The sequence below is a fragment of the Amblyomma americanum genome, chromosome 7 (genome assembly GCF_052857255.1).
Source record: "Amblyomma americanum isolate KBUSLIRL-KWMA chromosome 7, ASM5285725v1, whole genome shotgun sequence".
Classification (NCBI taxonomy): Eukaryota; Metazoa; Arthropoda; class Arachnida; order Ixodida; family Ixodidae; genus Amblyomma; species Amblyomma americanum.
Window position 1 is genome coordinate 160,121,152 of NC_135503.1, and position 24,163 is coordinate 160,145,314.

Here is a 24,163-nt window from a genome sequence, read left to right on the forward strand (position 1 = left end):
TGAGCTGAATCATGAGACATATTGTCGGAAATAACGGCGTAGTTCCGAGTCGATTTTCTTGACGTGACAACGCAGGTAAACACGGTCACCTGCTTTTTCTGCCAATGGTACGCTTGTACTACGTCTGGAAGCACAACTGTCCAGTTTTCGGCGAAATCAAAATGCAAAACAATTGCACCTCTCTTGCAGCTGTTTTTCTTCATGTATTGCTCTTGCTTGCACAGATCTAATATAGTTGTGGGGAATCCATTTCATGGTCATTCTTAGAAATTCTCTCATAAATGATGAAGCGGTCAGAGTCTTTTTAACGAGCTCACCGTATTCCCATGAAGCAATCAACACCTCGTCCTCGCTGCTCATTTCAAAATTTTCCGAAGTGAAAATGCCATCTTGTGGACAGTGAGAGCAGCGACATTGAGTGTCTTTACACTGCGAAAATTACGTCCTTTTTCAATTCTCTGTTCGTGCCTTTTTAAGTAGTCGGCACAAAACGTTCGCCGCGGAAATCTCTTCATGAATGCAAAAGCTCACCGCTTCCGGAGATTATCGCGAGACAGAAGAGCAGGTGACGGATGCAGGGCCCAGAGCTGCTTTTCAAAAAAAAAAGGAGATAGACAGATGAATGGATTTTTAACACACGCTGCCCACCGTCGACACTGATGTTCTTTCGGTCTGGCGTACGAGCTGAGACTGAGATACCAAGTATGCTTGTCGAGGGAGCGCTCCAGCGCAGAGAAAACACGTGAGTACAGAAAACGACCCCACCGGGTCTACCAGGCCTGGAAAACGACACACAAAACTCGAGATCCGAACAACATCCGCTAACAAGGGTTATCTCGGTCGAAGGCTGAGGCATAACTGCTAGGCGTTCGGTGCGTTGCGATGAAAAGATGATAGCGGCGGCTAAAGCCTCGGTGCAGCGGCGGCACACATGATGCTGTGAATTTCAGGGTCGCGCCGGGCGTTATATAGCTATAGGAGCGGCTGCCAAGCGCGGTTCATCCCTGGAGCGGCGGTAGCCTTGAGAGTGCGACGGCTGCATTAATTGTTTGCATAAACTACCCCTACACACACGTCACTCCAAAATAACGTGCTGAAATATGCTTACAGTAATTTAGGTCCCACCGTTAGAACAGTACGAAAGCGAATAGGAGCTTTAGACCTTTGATTGTAATAGAAAAAAATGCTTACAAATTACACTTATTAACTCAGCAACTGTAGCGTTTAAAATTTACTTACAAAATATCAACACTAAAACCAGCTTCTGACGATTGCGCATCCTAAGAGGGAATACTGAGCAGTCGTAGGGATTGAAATCATGAAGTCCGTTTTGTATTTATTTTCATACTTTAAAACAACATAATGCAATACTTTTTTAATGCCTTAAAATTATGAAGTATTGAGTATTATTAGGGCAAATTTTAATAAATATCGATGATTATTTTTTTTTTAAATTCAAGTCAAGGTTGTCACTTTTTTCACGTTTTTGAACTTCTGCCAATTTTGAGGCCATATTGAAAAATATCGGTCAAACGTAGAGCTACAAAACTTGCCTGAAATGATTAAAAGTAGCTGAAAAATACAGAGAAAAAGATTCAGTCGGGAGATTTTTACGCATCTTGCCCTACGGCTGCCCTGAAAAGTGCCTTTTTGGCACCGCACAGCTCCGGAAGCGAAGTTTGCGATTTTTTACTCAGAAGACTGACACAGCAAGAAAACGTTTTTTTTATTTCTTCGTATAGTACAAGTTGTAATGAAGTACTGAAAAAATAGTTATGCGCGGAAACAATTTATTGTGCATGCAGTGATGCTCCAAACTTGCAACTTTGAGAAGTGGCAAAAACGACATTCTCCACCTCTTGTGACATACGATTTTTTTTTCCGAGTAAACTACGAAGTTCCTTGCAAAACTAAGGTTCATTCCTTTGTGTAGACACATTTACCCATCATATATAAAAATATAATTGAAAACAAAAAATGGTCATGGGACCTCGATTACCGTTCTTATCTGAACATGCCCATATTATATCAACAAAACCAACTTCTTTACCTTAGATAAAAGCGCTGTAAAGAAAGTGAAACAAAAATACACCACCAGAGGCTCTGGCTACTTTTTGCATCGAAGGACTGCGCTACTCTGTAAACATCCTGCGACTTAGCACATAACACTCACGGCTACTCTCTATGTATCTGAGAACGGCTTTGAGGAATCGATCTGATCGAGCTGTTGCACGTTCGTTTCAGTCCCGAGGAAGGATGCAAAGAAAAAAGCCGTTCGTTTCACATTTAGCAGTGCGCATCGTCAGCTTGTGGATCACCGGGCGGCGTCGCCAGAGGGCGCCACATTCCCGTCAATAGCGCGCGCTCCTTGCTCGCCGTGACCAACCAGCGCGCTAGGAGCGATGGGCAATGGTAGGCGGTAAGCATAGCGGTACGCGCTATGCTAAATGTGTGTGATATCTTGCGCAGGCCGTCACACCATCGCAGTACCTCGCATTCGAGTTCGGATCCAGTTCGGATCGCGTTCGGGTCCATAAGTCAGGGAACGCCACTTGTCAGTGTTCCCTGCTGCGTGACGATGAAGCATTGCTGGGTCAGCTGGGCGTTCACATGGTTGTAACCGTGCAGACGGCGCGGCCAGCCTGGGCAAGAACGAGTTAGAGAACAAGCAACCATGGAGTGCAAACTTCCGGCACGTGCTCAAATCGGCTGTTTTTATTGGTCGCACTAAGTGTCGTCATTGGGAGAGTGAAATGGGAATGGCAACCTGCGCGAAAATCGAGTTGAGGGCAGGATTTTGTTTGCTTGTATTTTGAAATTTCTTCATTGAATATCTCCCGTTCCTATGCATCGATTCTTGCGATTCTTTTTGGTTCAGCATCTGTGTGACAGAATCCATTGACGTGTAACCGGCATCCGTTCACGCAGTGTTTCGCAGCACCTTTAACGAGCTAGCGGCAAGAGGGAAAATAGAGGAATTCAGGATATCGCTGCAGAACAGATATTCAGCTTCAACCGAGGAATACAATCTTAATGTTCATACATTTAACGATAATCTGACAGCTATCATTACGGAGTGCGCGGTAGAAGTAGGCAGTAGTACAGTTCAACAGGATACCGGCGAGCTATCTCGGGAAACGAGATCCGATTAAGAAACGACAAAGCATGAGGGCGTCTAACCCTACAGACAGAACTGGCAGACCTATCGAAGTTAATAAGCGCAAGGTAGCCGATATAAGGAAGTTTAATATGGAGAGAATCGAGTATGCTCTAAAGAACAGAGGTAGCCTAAAAGCGGTGGAGGAAACTAGGCTTAGGTAAAAACCAGATGTATGCGTTAAGAGACAAGGAGGGCAATGAGATTAGCAATATGAATAAGATAGTTAAAGTAGCCGAAGAGTTCTACACAAATATATACAGTAGCCAATGTATTCAAAACGTTACCAATAGACAGTAGCGCACAGCAATGCGTCATCCCGCCATTAACGAAAGAGGAAGTAAAAGCCTTAGGAGCAATGCAAAAGGGAAAAGCTGCTGGTGAGGATCAAGTAACAGCAGATGTGTTGAAGGACGGTGGGGACATTGTGCCAAAAAACTAGCCACTCTATATATGCAATGCATTATGACCTCGACAGTACCAGAAGCTTGGAAGAACGCAAACAATCTTAATTTATAAGAAAGGAGATGCCAAGGACTTGAAAAATTAGACCGATCAGCTTGCTGTCCATCGCCTACAAGGTATTTACTAAGGTAATCGCTAATAGTCAGGGCAACCTTAGACTTTAATAAAGTTAATAAAGCTTTCATAAAGGATATCCCACAATAGATCATATTCACACTACCAAACAGGTGATAGAGAAATGTGCAGAATATAACCAACCACTATATATAGCCTTCACTGATTACGAGAAAGCATTTGATTCCGTGGAAACCTCAGCAGTCCTACAGGCATTGTGGAATCAGGATGTAGATGGGCCTTATGTAAAAAAAACTGGAAGATATATTAGGAACTGCGCAGCTACCATATTCTTCCATAAAGTCAGCAATAAAATTCCAATAAGGAAGGGCATCAGACAAGGAGACAGAATCTTGCAGTGCTATTCACCGCCTGTTTACAGCAGGTATTCCGTCGGCTTGAAATTGGGAACAGTTGGGGATAAGAATTAATGGAGAATACCTAAATAATCTGCAATTCGCTGATGACATTGCCTTGCTGCGTCACTCAGATTAACTGCAAATCATGATCAATGAGTTAAACAGAGCGAAACGGTGGGTCTAAAAATTAACATGGAGAAAACCAAAGTAATGTTCAACAGTCTAGCAAGAGGAATATGTCAACTCAGGGCAGATGGTGACAGCTGATCCGGAATATGAGGGGGAAATAACTAGAAGGATAAGAATGGGGTGGAGTGCATATGGCAGATTCTCTCAGATCATGAATAGCAGGTTACCAATATCCCACAAGAGAAAAGTGTGCAACAGCTGCATCTTACCGGTACTCACCTACGGGGCAGAAACGTGGAGGCTAACGAAGAGGGTTCAGCTTAAGTTAAGAACAGCACAGCGAGCCATGGAAAAATGATAGGTGTAACAAAGAGACCGGAAGCGGGCAGAGTGGGTGAGGGAACAAACGCGTGTTAATGACATCCTAGTCAAAATCAAAAGGAAGAAATGGGTTTGGGCAGGGCATGTAATGCGAAGGCAAGATACCCGCTGGTCCTTAAGGGTAACGTAGTGGATTCCAAGAGAAGGCAAGCGTAGCAGGGGGCGGCAGAAGGTTAGGTGAGCGGATGAGATTAGGAAGTTTGCAGGCACAGGGTTCGCGCAGCTGGCAAAGACCAGGGTTAATTGGAGACATGGAAGAGGCCTTTGCCCTGCAGTTGGTGTAGTCAGGCTGATGATCTGTGAGCGACGCAACCTAGTTATTGTAAATAAACTAAATGCGAGGTACCAATCACATGGTAATCCCGTAACAGGCAAACGACCATTGACTACTGTCTAATGTTGCCGCGGATCTAAAGCAAGCTCGCAATAATGGAAATAGACGAAGAGGGAAGTACACCCTGGAAAGTGATTATAAGCGTATTAGTCAACAGTTGGGAGCCCAATTGTAGACGCAATATTAAATGAAGAACAAATAGCGCTAGTAGCAGCCGGCACAGAGGAAGCAATTGAGAAATGCCCCATGAAAAAGTGGGATTTTAACCAGTTAGAAGTACACATTAATACAAAAATAAAACAAGTAAAAGGAGTAAACCACAGAAGAGGAAAGACGAAGCCACGAAGCTGGTGGAATAAGGAAATTAGGGGACCATCGAACGATGGCTGGCTTGAAGGGAAACAGCGAAGCAATGAGGTTGCCGTTATCTGGAGCGGAAATAGGACAAAAATGGGAATCTTATCGACGAAACAAACAGCAAGTGCAGGTCCTCGTCCACGCAAAAATAAAGCGGTCCTCTGATCGCTTGCTGGCTGAAGTTCGCGATGCAACTAAAGGGGGGCCTAGAAAATTCTGGAACCAAATAAGCTGGCTGGGTAAAACGAATCAAAGAAAGCAGGCACAGATTCAAGATGCCGAGGGAAAATGAGGGAGACGACGCTGTGAACTACATTGCATCAGTTATAGCCGAGCCATTTAGGATGACGATAGGCTAATCTCCCCAAATGAGGGAGCAAGAAAAAGAGAAAACAGCTTAGAATTACTGTCCAGTCAACTGGAAAAAGATGGAAGAAAATATTCCTAAATGCACATCCACAGGGATAGAAGAAATTTGAACTAAGATGATTAATGGACTTGGCCCAAGATGCAAGTAAAAGCTAATAAAAGCATTGGAGACAGTCATAACAAATAATCAAATTCAGCACAGCGGGTAACAGAGTAAAATGAATATGATTTATAAAGGTAAAGGAGACAAGAACATAAAATCCTTCCTACCGATTACGATAACATCAGCTATATGCTGGCTGGCGATGCAGGCAGTGAAATTAAAAATGCAGTCTTGGACAGAAAGTAACAAAATACTCCGAGAACTTCAAAACAGGTTCAGAAGGGGAAAAGATGAAGGTATCGGTTTTGGGTAATTGATTTTGTACAGGAAATATATCGAGAAAATAGCTGAAATTTCATGGGAAGGAATTAAAGGTATGACAGCTGTCGAGGTACACAAAGGATTAAGGAAAGGTTGTTCTCTATCAGTGCTGCTATTCATGCTTTGTATGATAAATATGGAAAAAAAGGCTACAAGAAAGCAATGTAGGTTATAATCTGTCGTATATAGATTAGGCGGAAAAGTCGCTCAGCAGACTACCGGGTTTAATGTATGCGGCGATATTGTAGTGTTAGCAGATAGCCAGGAAGATTTGCAAACTCTGGTTAATTGCTGTGGAGACGAAGGATACACTCTAGGTTTCAGTTTTAGCACAACTAAGTCAGGTATGATGACTTACAACGATAGAACTGATCAGGAGCTTCCAATACAAGGCCATGAAATACCACGAGTGGCCGAATACAAATATCTCAGGGTATGGGTAAACATAGGGCAGATGTACACGAAAAAGCACGAACAGTCTCTTATGGCAAAAGGGCGAAGAGATGGCGGGATAATGAAGTATATGGAATTACGGGGTACAACAGGTATGAAGTACTGAGAGGTATTTGGAAAGGAATAATGGTGCCGGGGCTTACTTTTGGGAATGCGGTTCTGTGCTTAAGGGCAGAAGTGAATTCAGTCGAGATTAGAAGTAAATCAGAGAGCTGTTCGAAGATTACCACTAGGTGCCCTCGGGAAATCCACAAACGAGGCAGTACAGGGGGATATGGGCTGTACATCGTTCGAAGCACGGGAAGCTCAGAGTAAAGTACTATATGAAGAACGCCTGAGGAAATTAGATGATAACAGGTGGGCAGTTAAAGTATTTAAATACCTATACAGAAAGAGCGTTCACTCACACTGGCGGAAAAGAACTAGAAAGCTAACCAGTAAGTATGCCAGACACGAGGACGGTGAAAGAAAGAGCAGTAAATGACCGGTTAAAAATGCGGAATGTAAACACGCGCGACACTGACAAGTACAATCAGCGTAAAATGAAACGCGAACACAAAAATACTAGCTGCTGGAGAAGAAATACAGGTGGTGGTGATGAAGGCTAAACATTGACCACTGCGACATTTGCTTAGTGGTTAGTGTTTCGTTTTCATGTCCATCCCCGTCCAGATGAATTTCCATCAAACCCTCGAATTGAACACCGGTGCCATTAAAGGGGCTCTCAATAAAGGTGCGGTACTTGTGGGACATTAAAGAACGGCACTTTAAAAATATCCTAAAGCAAGAATTTTGCAACAGTTTGTAGATGCCGCGTTATCTGTAGTCAAAGTCTCAATTTCAGCGTCTGCTTGCTTTTCCCTCCCTCATCACTTTTTGCAAGCTGAAAGGTCGGCGAGCTTACCGAGCTGCCAAAGCAACACTGCTGAATGGCAGCGGCCATGGCAGCTGCGTGACAGTTGAAAGAATCAAATAGCCTTCTCTTGACAGAACTACGGCACGAGCATGCGACGGAGGAGGCCGCGAGCGTGAAAAAGCTGCCCAAAAGGGCTCGCCAACTTTCGCGCGCGATTGTGGGTTCTCAGATGCGTGCCGAAGTGTATTTGGCTCAGGTGTTCATAATAGTGACTGAGCGAGTTTATGTGCTCTACCCAGAAGGCGTTTCAGAGCCCCTTTATACAGCCACCTCATGCTGCCAAATTAAAAAGAGAGCGACACCCTCCCCTAATACATTTTTCTGGTATTGCTGTCTAAGCTCAACGGTTCTATTCATGTTTCATTTCACGCCGCTAGTACAGGTGTTTAGCATTTCGTCTGAATATGAAGTATATAAGAGGGTTTCAAATTGGGCTAGTTGGTAGTTAACATGGTCACACAACTGCACTTTTGAAATGACTTGGGACAACACAGGGACGACACAAAACACAAACACGCCAGTGTTTGTGTCGTCCCTGTGTTTGTCCCAAGTCATTCCAAGTGCAATTATGTGCAGCTATATGAATTATTTGCCAGCTGTGTATGTCTCGATTAAGCTGGGCACCAGCTCAGGCCCCAAGGCAATGCGGAGGCACAGAGGGCCGTGCATCGAGAAGTCGCCACCAACACCGGCAGGCCGGAGCCGTTTTCCACAGCGTCCAGTGGCGAGCAGGAAGATGGGCAGCAGGTTACGTACAACCACCTTTACTGGGCAATAAATAAATGACAAGGGTGTACAGACAGGCCGCCTTGTGCGCTCAGGGCAGCCAACTCCTCCTCCTGTACGACGCCGCAGCTGCAGAGGCGAACAATGCTCAGCGAAAGAAAAATATATTAAGATGACTCTACAGTTCACGATGGAAGTGCGCTTTGCACGAGTTGTGGGGCGGCACCTTTTCTCTAGCAGGCACCCCGCGAAGAGCAGCGACGCCATGAGCAACACCCATCGTGGACGACGATGTCGCCCGCAGTCGTGAAGAGCGAAGGGTTCGACAGGGTAGCGACTTCAATGCCATTTTGGGTAACCGCTTCAAATTTACCACGGAATACCTTAACAGCATTTTCTCTTTTAAGCAACGGGACAGTCCAATACTGCTGCCGCTGCATGAGGTCCAATTTCAGATTAAAAGCAGTCGGTACAATCTCAGTCGCCACCCAGTCGTCACCCCCCCCCCCCCCCCCCCCCCGGCAACCAACAACCTTGTGCACCGACGTGCCCGGCGGCTCCGCCAAACATTTCTGGCATCCATCTTCGGCTCCAACACGCATTTCGCACGATAAACGGAACCACAGAAACAATGCTCACTTCCATTGTTCCAAGAGCCTTTGTCCGTATCCAGCCATGTCGGAGTAAATGCACAGCAGCACAAGAACAAAGACTGTCGATAAAATTGACTGACTGCCACCCTGGGGTATCTCATGGGCACAAACATGGGACAGTTCAATCTGGAGGCAGTAATTTACTGTGCTGTGGATTACACATTTCAACAGCATTAAGGGGAAGCACAGAACCAGAAACCAACAAGGACAAAAAGGAGGCAAGCAAAAACAGCCAGAACTGTCAAACGCAAGCACTAACAGTGATCACTCTTCAGAGCAAGCTGTGCTTTCCAAGCCCCATAAAAGCATTCCTTTTCCATAACAGGGGTTCCACTCAAACCAGCACAACACAATAGTACTTTTTGCAAACATGAACAGTGTGCACAGAAACAGTGGCTTTTCTCGCTGGAGAAACAAAACAGCCTGCAGAAGCTTCAGACAAAAACAGACTGCAGAAGCTTCAGACCAAGCATCGCACCATGGATGACATCAGGAGCCAGTGATGAAACCAGCCAGGCCACATGTGCCAGAGTGCAATTTTGTGCAGCACAGGACACCACTGAAGAGTGAATTCCATGCAATCTAGTCAAGACACAACTGAGCCAGCCCTACAACCTTTGCCCATAAAGTTCCGAGACTGAGTCCATTAAAAAAAATGCATTTAACATTGAAATAATTTGTGTAGCACTCCTTCGAAACAGTCTCCCTTGCAGTCTATACACAGCTTCCTTTTGGCTGGGCTGTCAGCTCCTTTGTCGTGGCGTCTTGAATGGCCTCGACGCTCCCCATCCAGCGACCTTTTAGGGCTCTCTTCACGCGAAGAAACAGGAAAAACTTGCATGGGGAGAGGTCAGGCGAGTATGGCGGATGGGGAAGTGCAGTAATGCTGTGCTTGGCAAGAAATTTTGTCACGCTGACAGCAGTGTGCGGACTTGCGTTATCATGGAGAAGGCTCCATTGTCCAGATGCCCATAAGTCAGGGCGACGGCGTCACAGTGCATCACGCATGAGTTGGAGCACGCAGATATAAAACTCCCGATTCACCGTCTGCCTTTGTGGGATGAACTAGTGGTGTATGACACCTCTAGCATCAAAAAAAAACTATCAGCATCGTCTTTGTTTTGGTCTTCTGTCAACGCACCTTTCTAGACACCAGAGAGCTTGTGGACCGCCATTCAGCGCTCTGCCTCTTTGTTTGAGGATCATATAAAAAACACCACGTTTCGTCTTCAGCAATGATGCGTGTTCTTGTGGTCACGTGTGAGGGAGTGCGGTACAAGTCTGGCATTCAGCTTTCGTTTCCCCAAGTTCTCACGCAAAATTTGGTGGCATGTTGTCTTACTAATGCCGAGAGCATCTGTTGTCTTACTAATGTCGAGAGCATCTGATAGCATGCGGACTGTAATGGTGCGGTCTTGCTGTATGATTTCTCTGATCCAAGCAATGTTACTTTCATTTCGTGAGGTTAAAGCGCCCCTGCCTAATGTCGTCTTCCACCAACGTTCTCCCCAAAACAAACCTCTTGTGCCACTCGAAAACTCGCGCCCACGATAATGTCTCGTTGCCGTAAGCGTCACGAAGGAGCTCATATGTCTGTGTGGGTCTTGCGAAGCTTCACACAGAATTTTATGTTTACATGCTGTTCGGTGTGGACGTCCGTCCCGCCACATTCACTCACAGTAGAATGTGCAGACGACTAGTGAAAACGTATTTTTTTCTACATGTGGTGCCATCTAGCTGCTGTCACAGCAATTAACATAAATAGCTCAGGTTAGCCCGAAAAGATGGCGCTACACATATGCACCAACATTTGTTTTGGGGAGTCATTTCTAGAGCAGGAAATAAATCGGTCAAAACTTTACGGACAACGGTTGTATTAATAGCTCCCTCCTCAGGAAATCCAGCCATGCCGCAGGAATCCCCCTAAGGTGGAGAATATTTCAAGAGAGGCCGATTACTCTCTGTGTAGGTTTTCTGTGGGCACAAAATTCAACACACAGTGGTCCAGTAGGCATATGCTGGCAGTGGCATGTCCTCTCTGGGATTACACAAGGTCTGTGCACTATGCATAATGATTCCTCCCATATTTGATCCAACAGGGCATACAAATACACCTGTCAATCAACCTATCTGCCGCTGATGAGTAAGTGTGCAACCAATGCTATGCGAAGACTAAAGCGCCCACACACAACACCACACAATAGAGAGAGACATAATCTGCTGTGGCATCTTTTAGCGCTTCAGTGTTCGCAGTCAGGTATTTTTCAAGGGCACCGAGGCAAACCACACACTGCTCCCATCAGCATCCAGGGCACTGCAAGGTTCAGATCATGTGCCACAATCAAGATGGGACACTCCCTAAAATGCAACACTACTGGAATGAACACTTTCATAATGCGGTGTGTATGCTGCAAGCATAAGCACTGCTCGCCACCGAAACACAGACAATGGGAATCAAACCTCTGTACAGTAAGCAGTTGATGGGCAACCACTGGGAATGCATTGCCCAATCTGTAGAGGGCTTTTTCCACAAGTGGACAACCCAGTCCACACAGCAGCCAAGCATCTCCACGACAGTGTGGGGTCAGAGCTGCTCCGCTTGAAGGTTTGACAGTGGCCACTATGGCCTGCACACAGCCCTTGAGCAGGCAAGCAAAGAAACGACCCTGGTTAAAACCAGCAAGGGTAAGTGCATGCGCACGCGCGAAGTCAAGCAATGTAGTGCTGTCGCTATGCTCTCTTCTGCACATCCTGTACTGACCAGATTAGGAATGTGAAGGGATGCTCCAGAAAATTCCTAAGCAGTGAAAGGACTGCTTCTAATCTACTTTGGCTAATAGAAACAAGACACATCATCATGTTGTGAGCAATCTTTGGCAGTGTTTGATGCTGTCTGCACGACTTTCCATGCTGCTCACACATGAGCTTTTCAGCTAATATGATGCCAGTGCACATAGCGCTCACACCAGCATCTAGTTTTCCCTGTTGAGTCGTTTTCTCTGTTGAGTCTATTTTCCACTCCCCGTGGTCATCTATGCCAATGTACAGCACAGCAACCATCTTATGCCAGAATGAATCAACCACTGGAAAATGTCCAAGGAAGTTTTGCTGCATGAGCTGCACCTCTTTCAATGTAAAATGAAGTTATGGGACATTGCACTCAAATCTCCAGTCCAACGAAGATGTAATGCACATCCACCACCACCGCACTAGTCTCTGCAAGCCCCTTGTACGCTCTGAACACGAATATGCCTATGTAGCAGAAAAAAGGAAGTAATCTAGTGCACTCCCTTTGATAAAAGCTTACTCTTTTTTATTCCTTTCCATTTAGACCAATGACAGCAGCACCACCGCCTCGTCTCGAGACCCGAATGGTAGGCAACTGTGTCAAACAAAAGGTAAGTAATGACCCACTGGTGCATGCAGGGACTGTGCCAAAAAGTGATGTTCTGGGAAAAGAGACAGTGCAAGCCTTTATTTCATTATTTTTCATCTCATTTCAGTTCAACTCACATGAGCTAAAGGCACAACTTTTGAACTGGACCATGCCTTTAAATGTGAAATTTTTACTCACAGCCCTGAGGCTCGCTGGAGAGGTGCACAAGAGAGCAAAGCGGCTACGCCTACTGCGTGGTCTGGACAAGAAGAAAAAAACAACAAAGAGGGGGCAGTTGTGGTGGGGCAGAAGAAGAAATAATAAAACTGAGTGCGCCCTTAATGCGGAGCTGCACCAGCGGCCAAAGTGACTAGCACCTGCCCCAACCCACGAGTGCCCTGCGCCGCTTGCCACCACTGTCGGCCACACTATGACGTGATGCATGCCCACAGTGGCTGCAGCTATTCATATTAATCAGAACAGAAAAGTCTCCCTGCCTCTAAGACAGCAAGGCCATCCATATTTGCCCTGGAGTGACTGCACAAAATCTAGATAGTCAACTAAGGGGTCGACTCTAAATCTGAACACCCAACTGACAAGTCTGCCTAGTGTACTGGAGAAAATGTGTAAATTAAACTGATGGATCTGCCTGGCGCGCTCCATGAAATTTGTACATTGAAGTGACTTTATCCTTGTCACGGGACCCTCTTCCAGCCAATGACGTCGGCCAATTCTCATGACCGTTGTCCCGCTAGGAGGGTCAAGAGAACCTGCCGACGCCATTGCCTGGAAGGGAGTTCAACCCGATGGCAAGACGGGCGAATTGGTGATACACACTCAAGCGAAAATAGTGCAAAAGACAAGGACAAGGAAAGAAAACAACAGGACCAGCACTAACTCACAACTGAAGGTTTATTCACAGGAAGCAAGGAATACAAAGAATATAAGGAATATCTTGTTTGCTTGCGCTCTTCATTATCCTTGCTTCCTGTAAATAAACCTTCAGTTGTGAGTTAGCGCTAGTCCTGTTGTTTTCTTTCGTTGTCCTCGTCTTTTGCGCTATTTTCGCTTAAGACTGGAAGGGAGTCCCTTAACAGAGAAAAGCCGCTTCGTTCTTGAGTTGTATCTGATTATAGTTTGCCTGATGTACTCCACTGGACATTCAAATGACAGGTTCGCATGATGCACTGCACAAAATCTTGATTACAACGGGTGTTACTTTCCGAACAAAAGCCCAGCAGCCAACTGTCTACGACTGAATGGCCGAGGTTGCCTGCTGAACGGGCAGGCCGCAGTACCTACTTGTCGTCCAAGGGTTCAGTACTACTGGCGCTGCCCGTTCAAAAGCGGGCTGCCACTCAGCCAGTCAATGGAAACAGATGCTGTTCTGTCCTTGGCACCCGCTTTCCGAAATGCCGAAACTTTGTACAATAACTCTGTGGGCCGCCTTGAGACACTATTTTCCCACAAGTTAAGCATTTTGGACAATACACTCTGGCCTGCCGTTATGGGCACCTCTTCCATGTGGGCTACAGAGCAAGACATCAGAGTGCAGCAGATCCCATATGCAATCAAAGTGGCAACCACTCTCTCGTTCCAGGCAACTGACCAAGATGACCTTTCAAACAGGAATACCTGACAAACCTCCTGCAACTGCTCCCCCCATTACAATTTGGTGCCTAAGGTATGCATTCCTGCATCTTAACAAGCACTGCTGAAAAGCTACGGTCGATATCATTTAATAAAGCTGGAGCAATATACTCCCAGCAATTGCCAGTGGCAGCAACATCGTACGTTCTGCAGTGGCCGAAAGTAGCTACAGCAGTGCCACATCGCTATCAATAATAACTGCGCCACACCAATGTAAGTCAGCCAACTAAAGCCCTATGCCTACATCCTCCCACCCCTTGAGAGCACCCCCTGTCCCCTCGAGTGCTTCTGCAGGCTCCTCATGCACACAGCATTAGTACCATATGATCAAGAGTAGTTCAAGCTGTTTCTGTTTTCCCAAAATGCTTTGGCAGTTTAACGCATTGCACTGTCCCATCAGATGGGTTCAAACAATGCCAGCCTGCCACATACTCGATAACGGTGCACAACACCTTCCTCTTTACAAGTGTACAAGGAAGTCTGAAAGCAAGACTAAAGAGGCTCTCCATGAAGATGCCAGTTGGCACAAAGCGGGCAAAATTGGTAGACCAAGGTGTTCTTATTTCTAACGCAATGAGCAGAGCAAGCTGCCACATTTTGTTCACTATCCAATTTAATATTTTTTCCTTGCCTCCTTTTATGCAAAAAGTTCCATAGTCAGTTATAACAATGACATTCTCCCAGACTGTTGTTGGGAACTGCCACTACACTCTTCCCATCCAGAAATACTAGGCAAGTGCAGCACTTTCCCTGGCAATTGTGGACTACAGCTGTGCAGTGGGTGGCTGTCAAGGCATCCCACCACACCAAAGGCAGGGTGGCAAGCGGCTAGCAACCCGGCGGGGCAGGGAGGGCGGGAGGCAGTGCCCCTGCACCTCTGGGAACACATCTCAAGGTGGACCGTGTGACCATCGCACACCACACCTCATGGGTGAAACAAAAGCTGCACGCACATTCACAAAGAAAATGGCAGGCTGGGAGCTACCATATACTCAGCTATTTGGTGTATTTCCTGGCTTCGAAAGAAAAAGAGACACCGCTCCCCGACCACAGGTCCCAGCGGTTGTGGTGACAATGGATTTATGCAAGCGATGCACGCATTTAAATATGAGGAGGCAGGCTCTGCAAAGAAACGGCGAGGAGCAAGACCAGCTGCGCCCCCTCCCACCAGTGTGTGGCCACTCCATTTAGCCGCCCGGGAAACAGTGGGGTGGATGATGGAATGGCAGAAGACCTCCTCTGGGGGTGAAGATAAAAGACGAGTCTCGGGCAGATGGCAGCACACCAGGAGTGGCCAGCAGGCTTGGGGATGGGCTGCATTTGCAAGTCTCGGGCCATGGGGCCACGTCTGCATCGAGGGAGGGTACCCTTGGGGCAATCCCTCGTCCTGCACGGCAGCAGCAAGGGTGCAGTCCTTCCTCCCCCTCTTAGGCAGAGTCCCTTCCCCCAGGGGCATGCTGGGTCGCAGTGGGGATCGCGCCAGCAGCCGGCAAGAGAAGAAGGGAGCGGCCGGGGCAAGTCGGCCGCCCGGGAGGGGAAGAGAGACCGCCTTAGGCAAAGTACATGACCTTGAGGGTCTCTGGGTGGATGGTGACCGCACGGGCCAGTGCCACCACCGTCCTGTCATCCCCGTTGCTCGATTGGTGGCTCCCTTCTCCACTGTAATACAAAAGACGGCCATGTGAGCAGTGGAAAATGATGCACGGCACAGAAATGCCCTTTTTCGAATGCAGCTCTCAAGAACCGTTCCCAAGTTTAGCGGCATGCCTGGCCGTCACACTAAACGAGCGCAGCGGAGGTTGAAACCTGCGCAACGATGCAATTGCAAGCAAGACCAGCAGCAGTTCGAGGTCCCACACATAGGTCTCACACCTATCAGATATGTAAACACTAAATGCTGGTCGGCTCCACAAATTTCCTGTGGCAATTTTTTCATAGAGCTGACAAAGCTTCAATAATTGTGACAAAGCCTTAATTCATTCTTTCTTTTTCATGCAATGGCCTTGTGCCTTACAAAAATACAAGATTTTGAAAATGCTTATTGTGCCATTCAACATTTTTTGTATGCTAGGCATATTCGAAATATTTGCTTTGAAATTATTAGAAGAAAATTACTATTTGCTCAAAATTTGCTTCAAGCCAAAAACCAATAATCACACATGCCTAAATTCAGGTTTGCGAAAGGCTATTACCCGCCATGGTCGGGTGGTTCCACCGCGGCGGCTGCGTTTTTATGGAGGAAAAAGCTAAGGCACCGGTGTGCTGTGCAATGTCAGCGCATGGTAAAGATCCCCAGGTGGTCGAAATTATTCTGGAGCCCTCCACTACGGCACCTCTCTCTTCCTTTCTTCTTTCACACCCTCCTTTATCCCTTACCTTATATACATGAGACAGATACTGCGCCATTTCCTTTCCCCAAAAACCAATTGGCACCTCTCTCTTCCTTTCTTCTTTCACACCCTCCTTTATCCCTTACCTTATATAAATGAGACAGATACTGCGCCATTTCCTTTCCCCAAAAACCAATTATTATTATTATTATTAAGGCTATTTCATGACCACTTAACCTGCCGATCATTTTATATGCAGCATTCCTTCAGCAGCCAATTTGAATTAACGGAGTATAGATACAACTTTTGGGTGTGTTTTCATTGTAATGATGCACAAAGCATTATTATACATGAATTACCACGCGATGTTCTGTTACTACAGCTCAATAACCTATAATCGAATTTCTTTCTCATGCTGTTTCGGTTTCAACAGCTGAACGATGACTGTGACGTCAAAGTGTGGTTATAGAGTCAGACCCAATTACAACGAACAGTGTGATTCTACGATTTGTTCACTATATGGAATAATTCAATTTACCCGAACCTGCTTATTACAAACTTTTGTGCCAGAATTCGTTGTATGCGAGGTCGCAAACAGTGAAGCGAAAATGCGCTGAAGGAAGAAAAACCATTCCACTCGCAATGAATTCTACTCCAAAAGTAATTTACTGGCGAGTAATGTACACCTATTTGCTACAGGTAGTGATTCTTTTTCCTGAACAATGCGAATCAATCAATGGGAATCGCATTTTCAACATGCAACATCATTTCAACAAACTCCTGTCCGCTTCCCTGTGTTGCCTAAAAGCGTCATCGCAGCACATAGGTAGCAGAAACGGCACCACGAAGCGTCTGGTGACCCGCCGCGGTGGCTCTGTGGTTAGGGCGCTCGGCTACTGATCCGGAGTTCCCGGGTTCGAACCCAACCGCAGCAGCTGCGTTTTTATGGAGGAAAAACGCTAAGGCGCCTGTGTGCTATGCCATGTCAGTGAACGTAAAAGATCCCCAGGTGGTCAAAATTATTCCGGAGCCCTCCACTAGGGCACCTTTCTTTTTTTCTTCTTTCACTCCCTCCTTTATCCCTTCCCTTGGACACCAGGTGTCCAACGATATATGAGACAGATACTGCGCCATTTCCTTTCCCCAAAAACCAATTATTATTATTATTATTATTATTATTAAGCATCGGGTCCGGACCCGCCCAGAGGCAGCTTCTCAGGAGTGACACCAGCACACCGGAAACAATTTATTTCAAGGGTTTGCTATGTGGTCCAACAGTAGAAAAATCCTCGAAGGCAACATCTGTTGGCACAGCGTCTGGAACATCGGCGAGTTCCTCCCACAGCGTGGCAACGCCACTGTCATCTTGTGCTGCGCGCACCACACTCGCAGCTTTCGTGCTCTCATGACACAGACCAGCATGGTGGAAGCAGTCCTCTTCAGCCAGTGGTTTCGAGTGTCTCGAATCACGTTTTGCCCGGCGCGGCTGATCATTTCAATTGTGCCTAGCAAATTAATCTTCAGTTCGTCATTAACCCGCAGTTTCACTAAAAGCTGCACAACCAGGCGTTTCCGATAGCCTAGGTTGAACGCACAAATGGTACCTTGATCAAGTCGCTGTAAAACTGCTATTGCTTCTGGTGGCAGGAAGCAAAGCTCAATGTTTTTGAGCTAAACGCCGCAGCGGTGTCGCAGTGTGCTGACCAGTTATCCAGGAGGAGGCAAACCTTGCACCTGCTCATTGCAAGCTCCTCGGAAGGACTTGCCGCTGTTTTGTCGTGATCTGTTATGATGAAGTGCCAGAAAGCAAGAGCGCAGCAACACAGGCACAGCCTAGAGGACGTGCGACTTGCAAATGCAAACAAAGAAAGCATGTAGGACAGCAGAAAACCGCAGCCTAACACAGGCTGCCGGGCTGCCTCCTCCTGAAGCCAGCGCAATAGTTCTGGAGCAGCACGCATGTGCTTGATCACATGGTAGGCGGTTGCCGAATAGAAGCGCTGCAAAGCGAGGCTGGCCGACGGCACAGATTTCACAGGGCTGTTCCTGCTCCAGTGTTTCATGGGTTTCACTGAAGCACGTCCGGGTGGTCGGATAGCTGTGTGTACAGACTACCCGGAGCAGGCGCAGCAGCGCATTGGCAGGCGTTTGGTGACCGGTCATGGGCGCTCAAGAGTTCGATACATCCAATGTGTAGTTGGTTATAAAAAATACATTTTACATGCAAAAAGAACTTCCGAGTACAGCGGAATCTCGTTGATACGATTCTCACGGGCACCGAAAATAAAAACGTATTATCCGATAATCGTATTATCCAAAACGGGCTCCAAAAGATCGCGAATAACACATACTTGGCACAGAACTTGCTTTTATTAAAGCACTTTAAAATAATTCGTCACTTTGCGCTGCACTTCTTGCTTTTCGATGTCCTGCAGAAAGCTTTTTTGGAACACGTAGAAACAGTAGCAGTTTCATCACTGAGCTTTGCAGACGCGACAAAGCCACGACGCACGTCCAATGCTTCGAGTTCACCGTCAGTATTTAATGGCCAATGATCGCCGCTGCAATCTCCAGTGTCTTGGTTGTCATCATCGTCGCTCTCCTCTTCAGCCGTAACATCTGCTATGATGTCTTGGACAGTGCATGATTTGCATGTCACCATTCGGTCGTCCGCCGATACAAACTCTTCCGGAGACACGTCAACGTTGAGGTCACCCCAGTCCGAGATGTTAATCTCTGTGCAGTCATCTTCATTTTCCATCAATCGCCAGATGCACAAAAAAAGCCACACTTCTTGAAGCAGTTGGCGATGGTTTCGGGTTTGACGCGATCCCATGACATCGCCAGGAAATGAATGGCATCAAGAAGATACACCTTCAAACCAGCATCTTCAAACTAGCATCAAAAAGCGTCTGACCAACAAGCTCCTGAACTGAAATGTGACGTTTCATATGATTCCTGCATCTAGGGGCTCCAAGTGACTGGTGCAGTTGGGCGGCAGGAAGATTTCGCATTTTGCAGCCACGAAGTATCAACAGGGTGTGCGGCACAATTTCCGAGAAATGGAACAATTTTCTCGACACACTTTCGGGCATCCACAAGTGTGAGGAACTCTGTGAAAAGGGCTCCGGTCATCCATGCCTTCCTATTCGCTTTGTAAACGACAGTAAAGCGCGGGTTACGCGAGAAGCAGCGTGGCTTCCAGAACTTGCCAACCTGATCTTGGCCGGCAGACTTCCCTTCGCCGGAAACGGTGCAGCCACCCGCCCGAAGCTTTAAAATCGTAGATGCCCAACAAGAGCGCAATCTCATCTGCTTTCTCGCGAACAAGTCTGTCCACATTCACACCCGCCGCCCTTACTTCTCTGAACCATGCTAGTATAATCTCTTCTATCATGCCATGCTGGGCGCCCCTTGTTTGTTTCACGCTGGCGCCGAAGACTTGTGTATGTTCTTCCTAACTTTTTCTCGCTTACCGACGATCGTGTTCAGCGTGGAGAGAGGCAAACAAAGTTCGCGTGCCAGGTCCACACATTTCTTCTGCGGATTTTCGTCGACTTTTGCGAGGATGTCGAGTTTTTCTTTCAACGATAACGCTTGCCGCTTCCTGGACATGGTGAAGCACACGGGTGAAACGCGGCGCCAAAGCAGGAGAAACGACAAGTGCGAACAAGTACAAGCAGAACGCTCAGTACACCAAAATGGCAATGAGAAATGGCAAGCACAAAGCCTACAGTGCATCGTCAATGCATGCGCTAATCGCTGCCTCTTGGTCATGTGATTTTAACACTTGTACTATGTCTTAGGATAGATGGCGCTGAAAACCGCCGGTGCGCTTCGATGCGTTTTATGCGCAAGCTTGAAAACATTGCTCCTAGAGGCCGCCACACTGCGGCAGGCGCTTTGCTGGGGCACGGCCGGACTCAAGCCGAGCCAGGCCGAGCCTCGAGCATACAAAGCGCACGTCGCTGCCTCTTCAGTCCGACCGTGCTTGGAATTTCGCTCGATGAGATAAGTAGCTCTGCCCACCCGTTGCAAAGGACTGGCTCTGATATCAGCATCATCACTGAAGCGATGTGGTTCTTACACGTACCTAGCAAAGGTCATGTCCAACATCCAAAATCGGCCACGAGCGCTAGGACAGTTACGACTGCTGCAGCTACTGTCTGATCCTGCTAGGACACTTTTCCTGCCAACAGCGCTGCCGCCGGTGCCGACTGCGGAGGCCACGCTCTGTGAAGCAGGCCTTCTGTGGGAGCAAAGAGGTGGCTGCACTGACACTCACGGACGCCCATCATTGGTCTCTCCACTGGCAATATGCGTCTGTATCTTGACTGGCTTGACTGCTACCTGTGCACGTTGCACATCTACCCCCATTGCGCGCTTTTGTCACTCTTGTTGCAGTGCAGACGTTTCGTTGGCTTCATTCATATGTCGGACCCTGGTTTTAACTCAGGATGGCGGACGGGAACACAGTGCCCATTTCCATTGTATTCAGCGGTAGAGATGATGAAAGCGGCGGGCACTTGCGTGCGTAACTGCTTCTACAAGGCCGGCTTCGTCGACAGTGTCTGATGCCAAGCCTGATGCATCGGAAGATGACCAGCCCGGCGGCGATCTGTGGCAGCGCGTGAGCGACTCCGACAAGGGGGGTCATGACATTGGTCGTAATGATTTTATTTCTGTCAACGACGACGGCGACACCGTGAAACCGTGCACGGACGAGGGCATCGTTTCTGAAGTGCGGGACAAGAGTGACACGGAGGAATCAGATGAGGATGAAACTTCGAGCCACCACCCTTAAGCACGTCTGTAGCAATGGGCTACATAGAAAGCCCCAGACAACTTGTCTATGCCAAGGGCCTCAGCGAAGAGCGCACTTCTGCTTTAAGGGGAAGCCTGGTTCTCAAACTAACTTTTTTGCTTTCTTACCTATTTTTACAAAATTAAACACACTTGTACCACTTTTAACATTGATTTCAAATATGCATCCAGTTTTTGCATAGATCAATTAGTTTTTGAGATAGTTAGGAATTAATCACCATTGTAATCAGCCTTAATTGTGAGAAATTGGATTAATAGAAATTTCATTTTAACACATGGTTAGATAGCTGAAAAGATGAAAATTCCAATGTTGGAAGTGGATCCTTAATTTGACTAAAATTGATTTATGCTGCATCAAATTTTAGTTCTGAAATGTGGAAATCAAGTGTCAAAAACAGTTCAACATAATTAAATTTCAGAGTGGAAATTTAAAAATTTGCTTCGAACATTTCATACAACACACATGCAGCTTCCTATTGCAAAAAAAATTTGGTGTATCTGCTCTGGACGGTGAGATTTTGCAACTGCAAGGTCAGCTGACACAAGAAAATTGCATTTTGAGAAAATTGCAAAAAACGCATCACACAAAATTTATTATAAAAAATGAAAGTGTTCTGTACATATTCACATTAAGACATGATTAAAAAGCACCAGGAATGTAATCATGTTGTTGTTGATCACCATAGTGGTGCTTTTTACACATTTTCGGCTGCTGAGCGCTTGCAAGCAGATCGAGTCTGCCCACAGCTTGTCCTTTTCCTCTAGTCGTTTGGCACTTTTTGAGCCAGAATTCATAGAGAGTTGCTTCAAAATATTTTCACATGTCCTCAAATTGCCTGCATTAAAATGCATCACTGCCTCACCTACAGCAGCCTGAACAGTGAAAAGTGAAGCATGATGATGTTCTGGAGCCAGGGACCATATGAGAGCATGCAAACTCTAATTACTGTTCTGTGTTCTGCCCCTTTGGCAATGCTCGATAAGCTTCCTGTCCGAGAGCCGTTCATACACAGGGAGCAGGGCTTTGCACACGAGGCGGAAGGTTGTAGCAATGCTGCGGCACAGGGTCTCCTCTTGCTGTGGTGGCATTGTGGCGGCACCACGAGTTTGCCCCTGTTGGACAGAAACTATGATTCGAGGCTGTGCCATTAAACGTGATATGGTCGTAGGTGGCCATTACTGCCTTCCGAGTTGCCTTCAGATTTCCTTTATGGGATTTTAGTGCCCAGCCATAGTTTGAGGTCAGTTTGGAGATGAGGTACGCAGACAACTTCACCTTGCCACCAAGGCTTTCTTCACTTCCTCTGTGCTTGGAAAGCAAGGGGTGCAAAGCTGATCCCATTCGCTTTTGCACGTGATTGACACAGTCCTCCTTCTCAATTTTTGCGTAGCCGTACACATCTGCCTCTTGCAGTGCGAGAAAGATACGGCGGTCACCGTCACAGAGAACTGTGGTGTAGCGCAAGCCACATTTCTTCAGTGACCTTTCAATCAGTATGATCCTTGCCTGCACTTCCATCTCTCCTGCTTTTTTGTCAGTATTTTTCTGGAATAAATGGCTGGTCCTCCAAGCTTGGTAAGACGGGTCACCTTCCTTCAGCCCTTGCTCACACCCAGCATAGAAGTTGCTCAAAACAACAAAATCAAGCACCAGCCCAGAAAAAAGTTTGATCACCGTGCCTATGCCAATATGAGATGTATGCCGGCGCGTCATCCACAACCCGTCAAAGGATACTGCCATGTTTCCGAAGTTTTCGAGATGCAGTTCATCGTACAGATTCTTGACCGACTGTGCGCTTTCCACTGTTAGTTCCTCGACGTCATGAGTTGCCGCAGGCGTCAGCTTTTCTTTGACGTAGCCCTGCCACGTACTCTTGTGCAGGCCGCAATGCAAAATGTTTATCGCTGCAAAAATGTAATTGAGTGCGGTCTGCCAGTTACCCGTACTCAACACATCATGTGCAACCAGAACATTCACGATTAAAATTTTTTTTTTTTTTTTTCACCGCAGCTCACGCGCGGTGAGCTCCACCCTGTTGATTTCTCACCGCAAAGAGCACATGTGAAAACAAGCTTCAGGGCAAGGCCAAATTCTCGCTCACCCTTGGTTAAACTAATGTTGCCGCCACAGGTTTTGGATTTTGCAGCAAGCTTCAACAGTTCATTTAAAGAATGCAAGATGATAATAGAGAAGCACGTCTCGTCAAAGGCGCAGTCCGTCGTGTCATTGCCACCACTGAAGAAGTCCGATTTCTGCTTAGTTGCCGAAGTTGTCGCGAGCTCCTGCAGCCTCTTTTCGGCTTTGGCCTTGTTTCGCTGAATGGCCTTGTTTCGCTACATGGCTGCAGCATCACAGTGTCGTACCGAACGCGGCCGCTGTCGGTGCGATCCTTGGAAGCTGGTGGAACCGCTGGGCCTTTGTTCTCCACAGCGTCGCTGGCTTGGTCGTTAGAAGTGGTATTTATGATGTCATCTGAGCATTGTCATCTGAGATGCACTCTTGAAGTTATCTGCTAGTGACTTCTTCCTCTTTTTTCCATACTTGTGCCGCGTATGGAACTTTCCGACAGATCCGGACATCACAGCGTAGTTCTTCGCCTTCAGCGATTGCTCGGCAAAATGGCATCCGGCTCACATTGCTGACGCGGTGGTCGCGGCCTTGCAGAAGGCTCCGTCCAGCTGCGCCAGTCAGCTGGCTTCCTGAGGTCCCGTGCATGCGACAACCAATAGAACTGCGTATTTTTTTTTTTTGCGCCTTTTCTTTTCTGCGACCAATCGCCAAACAGGGTTGGCTGCGGCGGGAAACTTAAGACCAAAGATCGCTGTTTTGAACGAGACCGCAACGGCTCCGATCGGAGCCGCGAAACAACCACTGCGCATCGCTGAAAAAATACCATTTTGGAGTCTGATTCCGCAAGGAACCGATTCGCGCAAGCGTTTTTAAAATTAAATATTCGCTTCTAGTGCAAGAAAATTCGTGAAATGATAGAAAAGTGTGTAGATTCCAAATATCACATGTTCAAAAAATCGTTTTTTTTTGCGGAATTTTTCGGACATCAGAACCTGGCTCCCCCTTAAATAAACTGGAAGCCTCCCTCATCGGATCTGCACTGCAAAAGCAGACGTCCATCACGGGCTTTTTCGCA

At 46.9% G+C, this 24,163-nt stretch overlaps 1 protein-coding gene across 2 annotated transcripts in view; it reads right to left on the reverse strand.

The window, feature by feature from the left end:
- Positions 1 to 8,206: 8,206 nt before the first annotated feature.
- The window catches only part of AGO1 (protein argonaute-1), a 37,361-nt gene continuing 21,404 nt past the window's right edge, over positions 8,207 to 24,163 (reverse strand). For both annotated transcript variants that reach the window (XM_077629572.1, XM_077629573.1), the window contains exon 6: positions 8,207 to 15,522. In XM_077629572.1, coding sequence (XP_077485698.1) covers positions 15,414 to 15,522 — 109 coding nt within the window. In that variant the 3' untranslated portion in view covers positions 8,207 to 15,413. The remainder of the gene's footprint in view (positions 15,523 to 24,163) is intronic.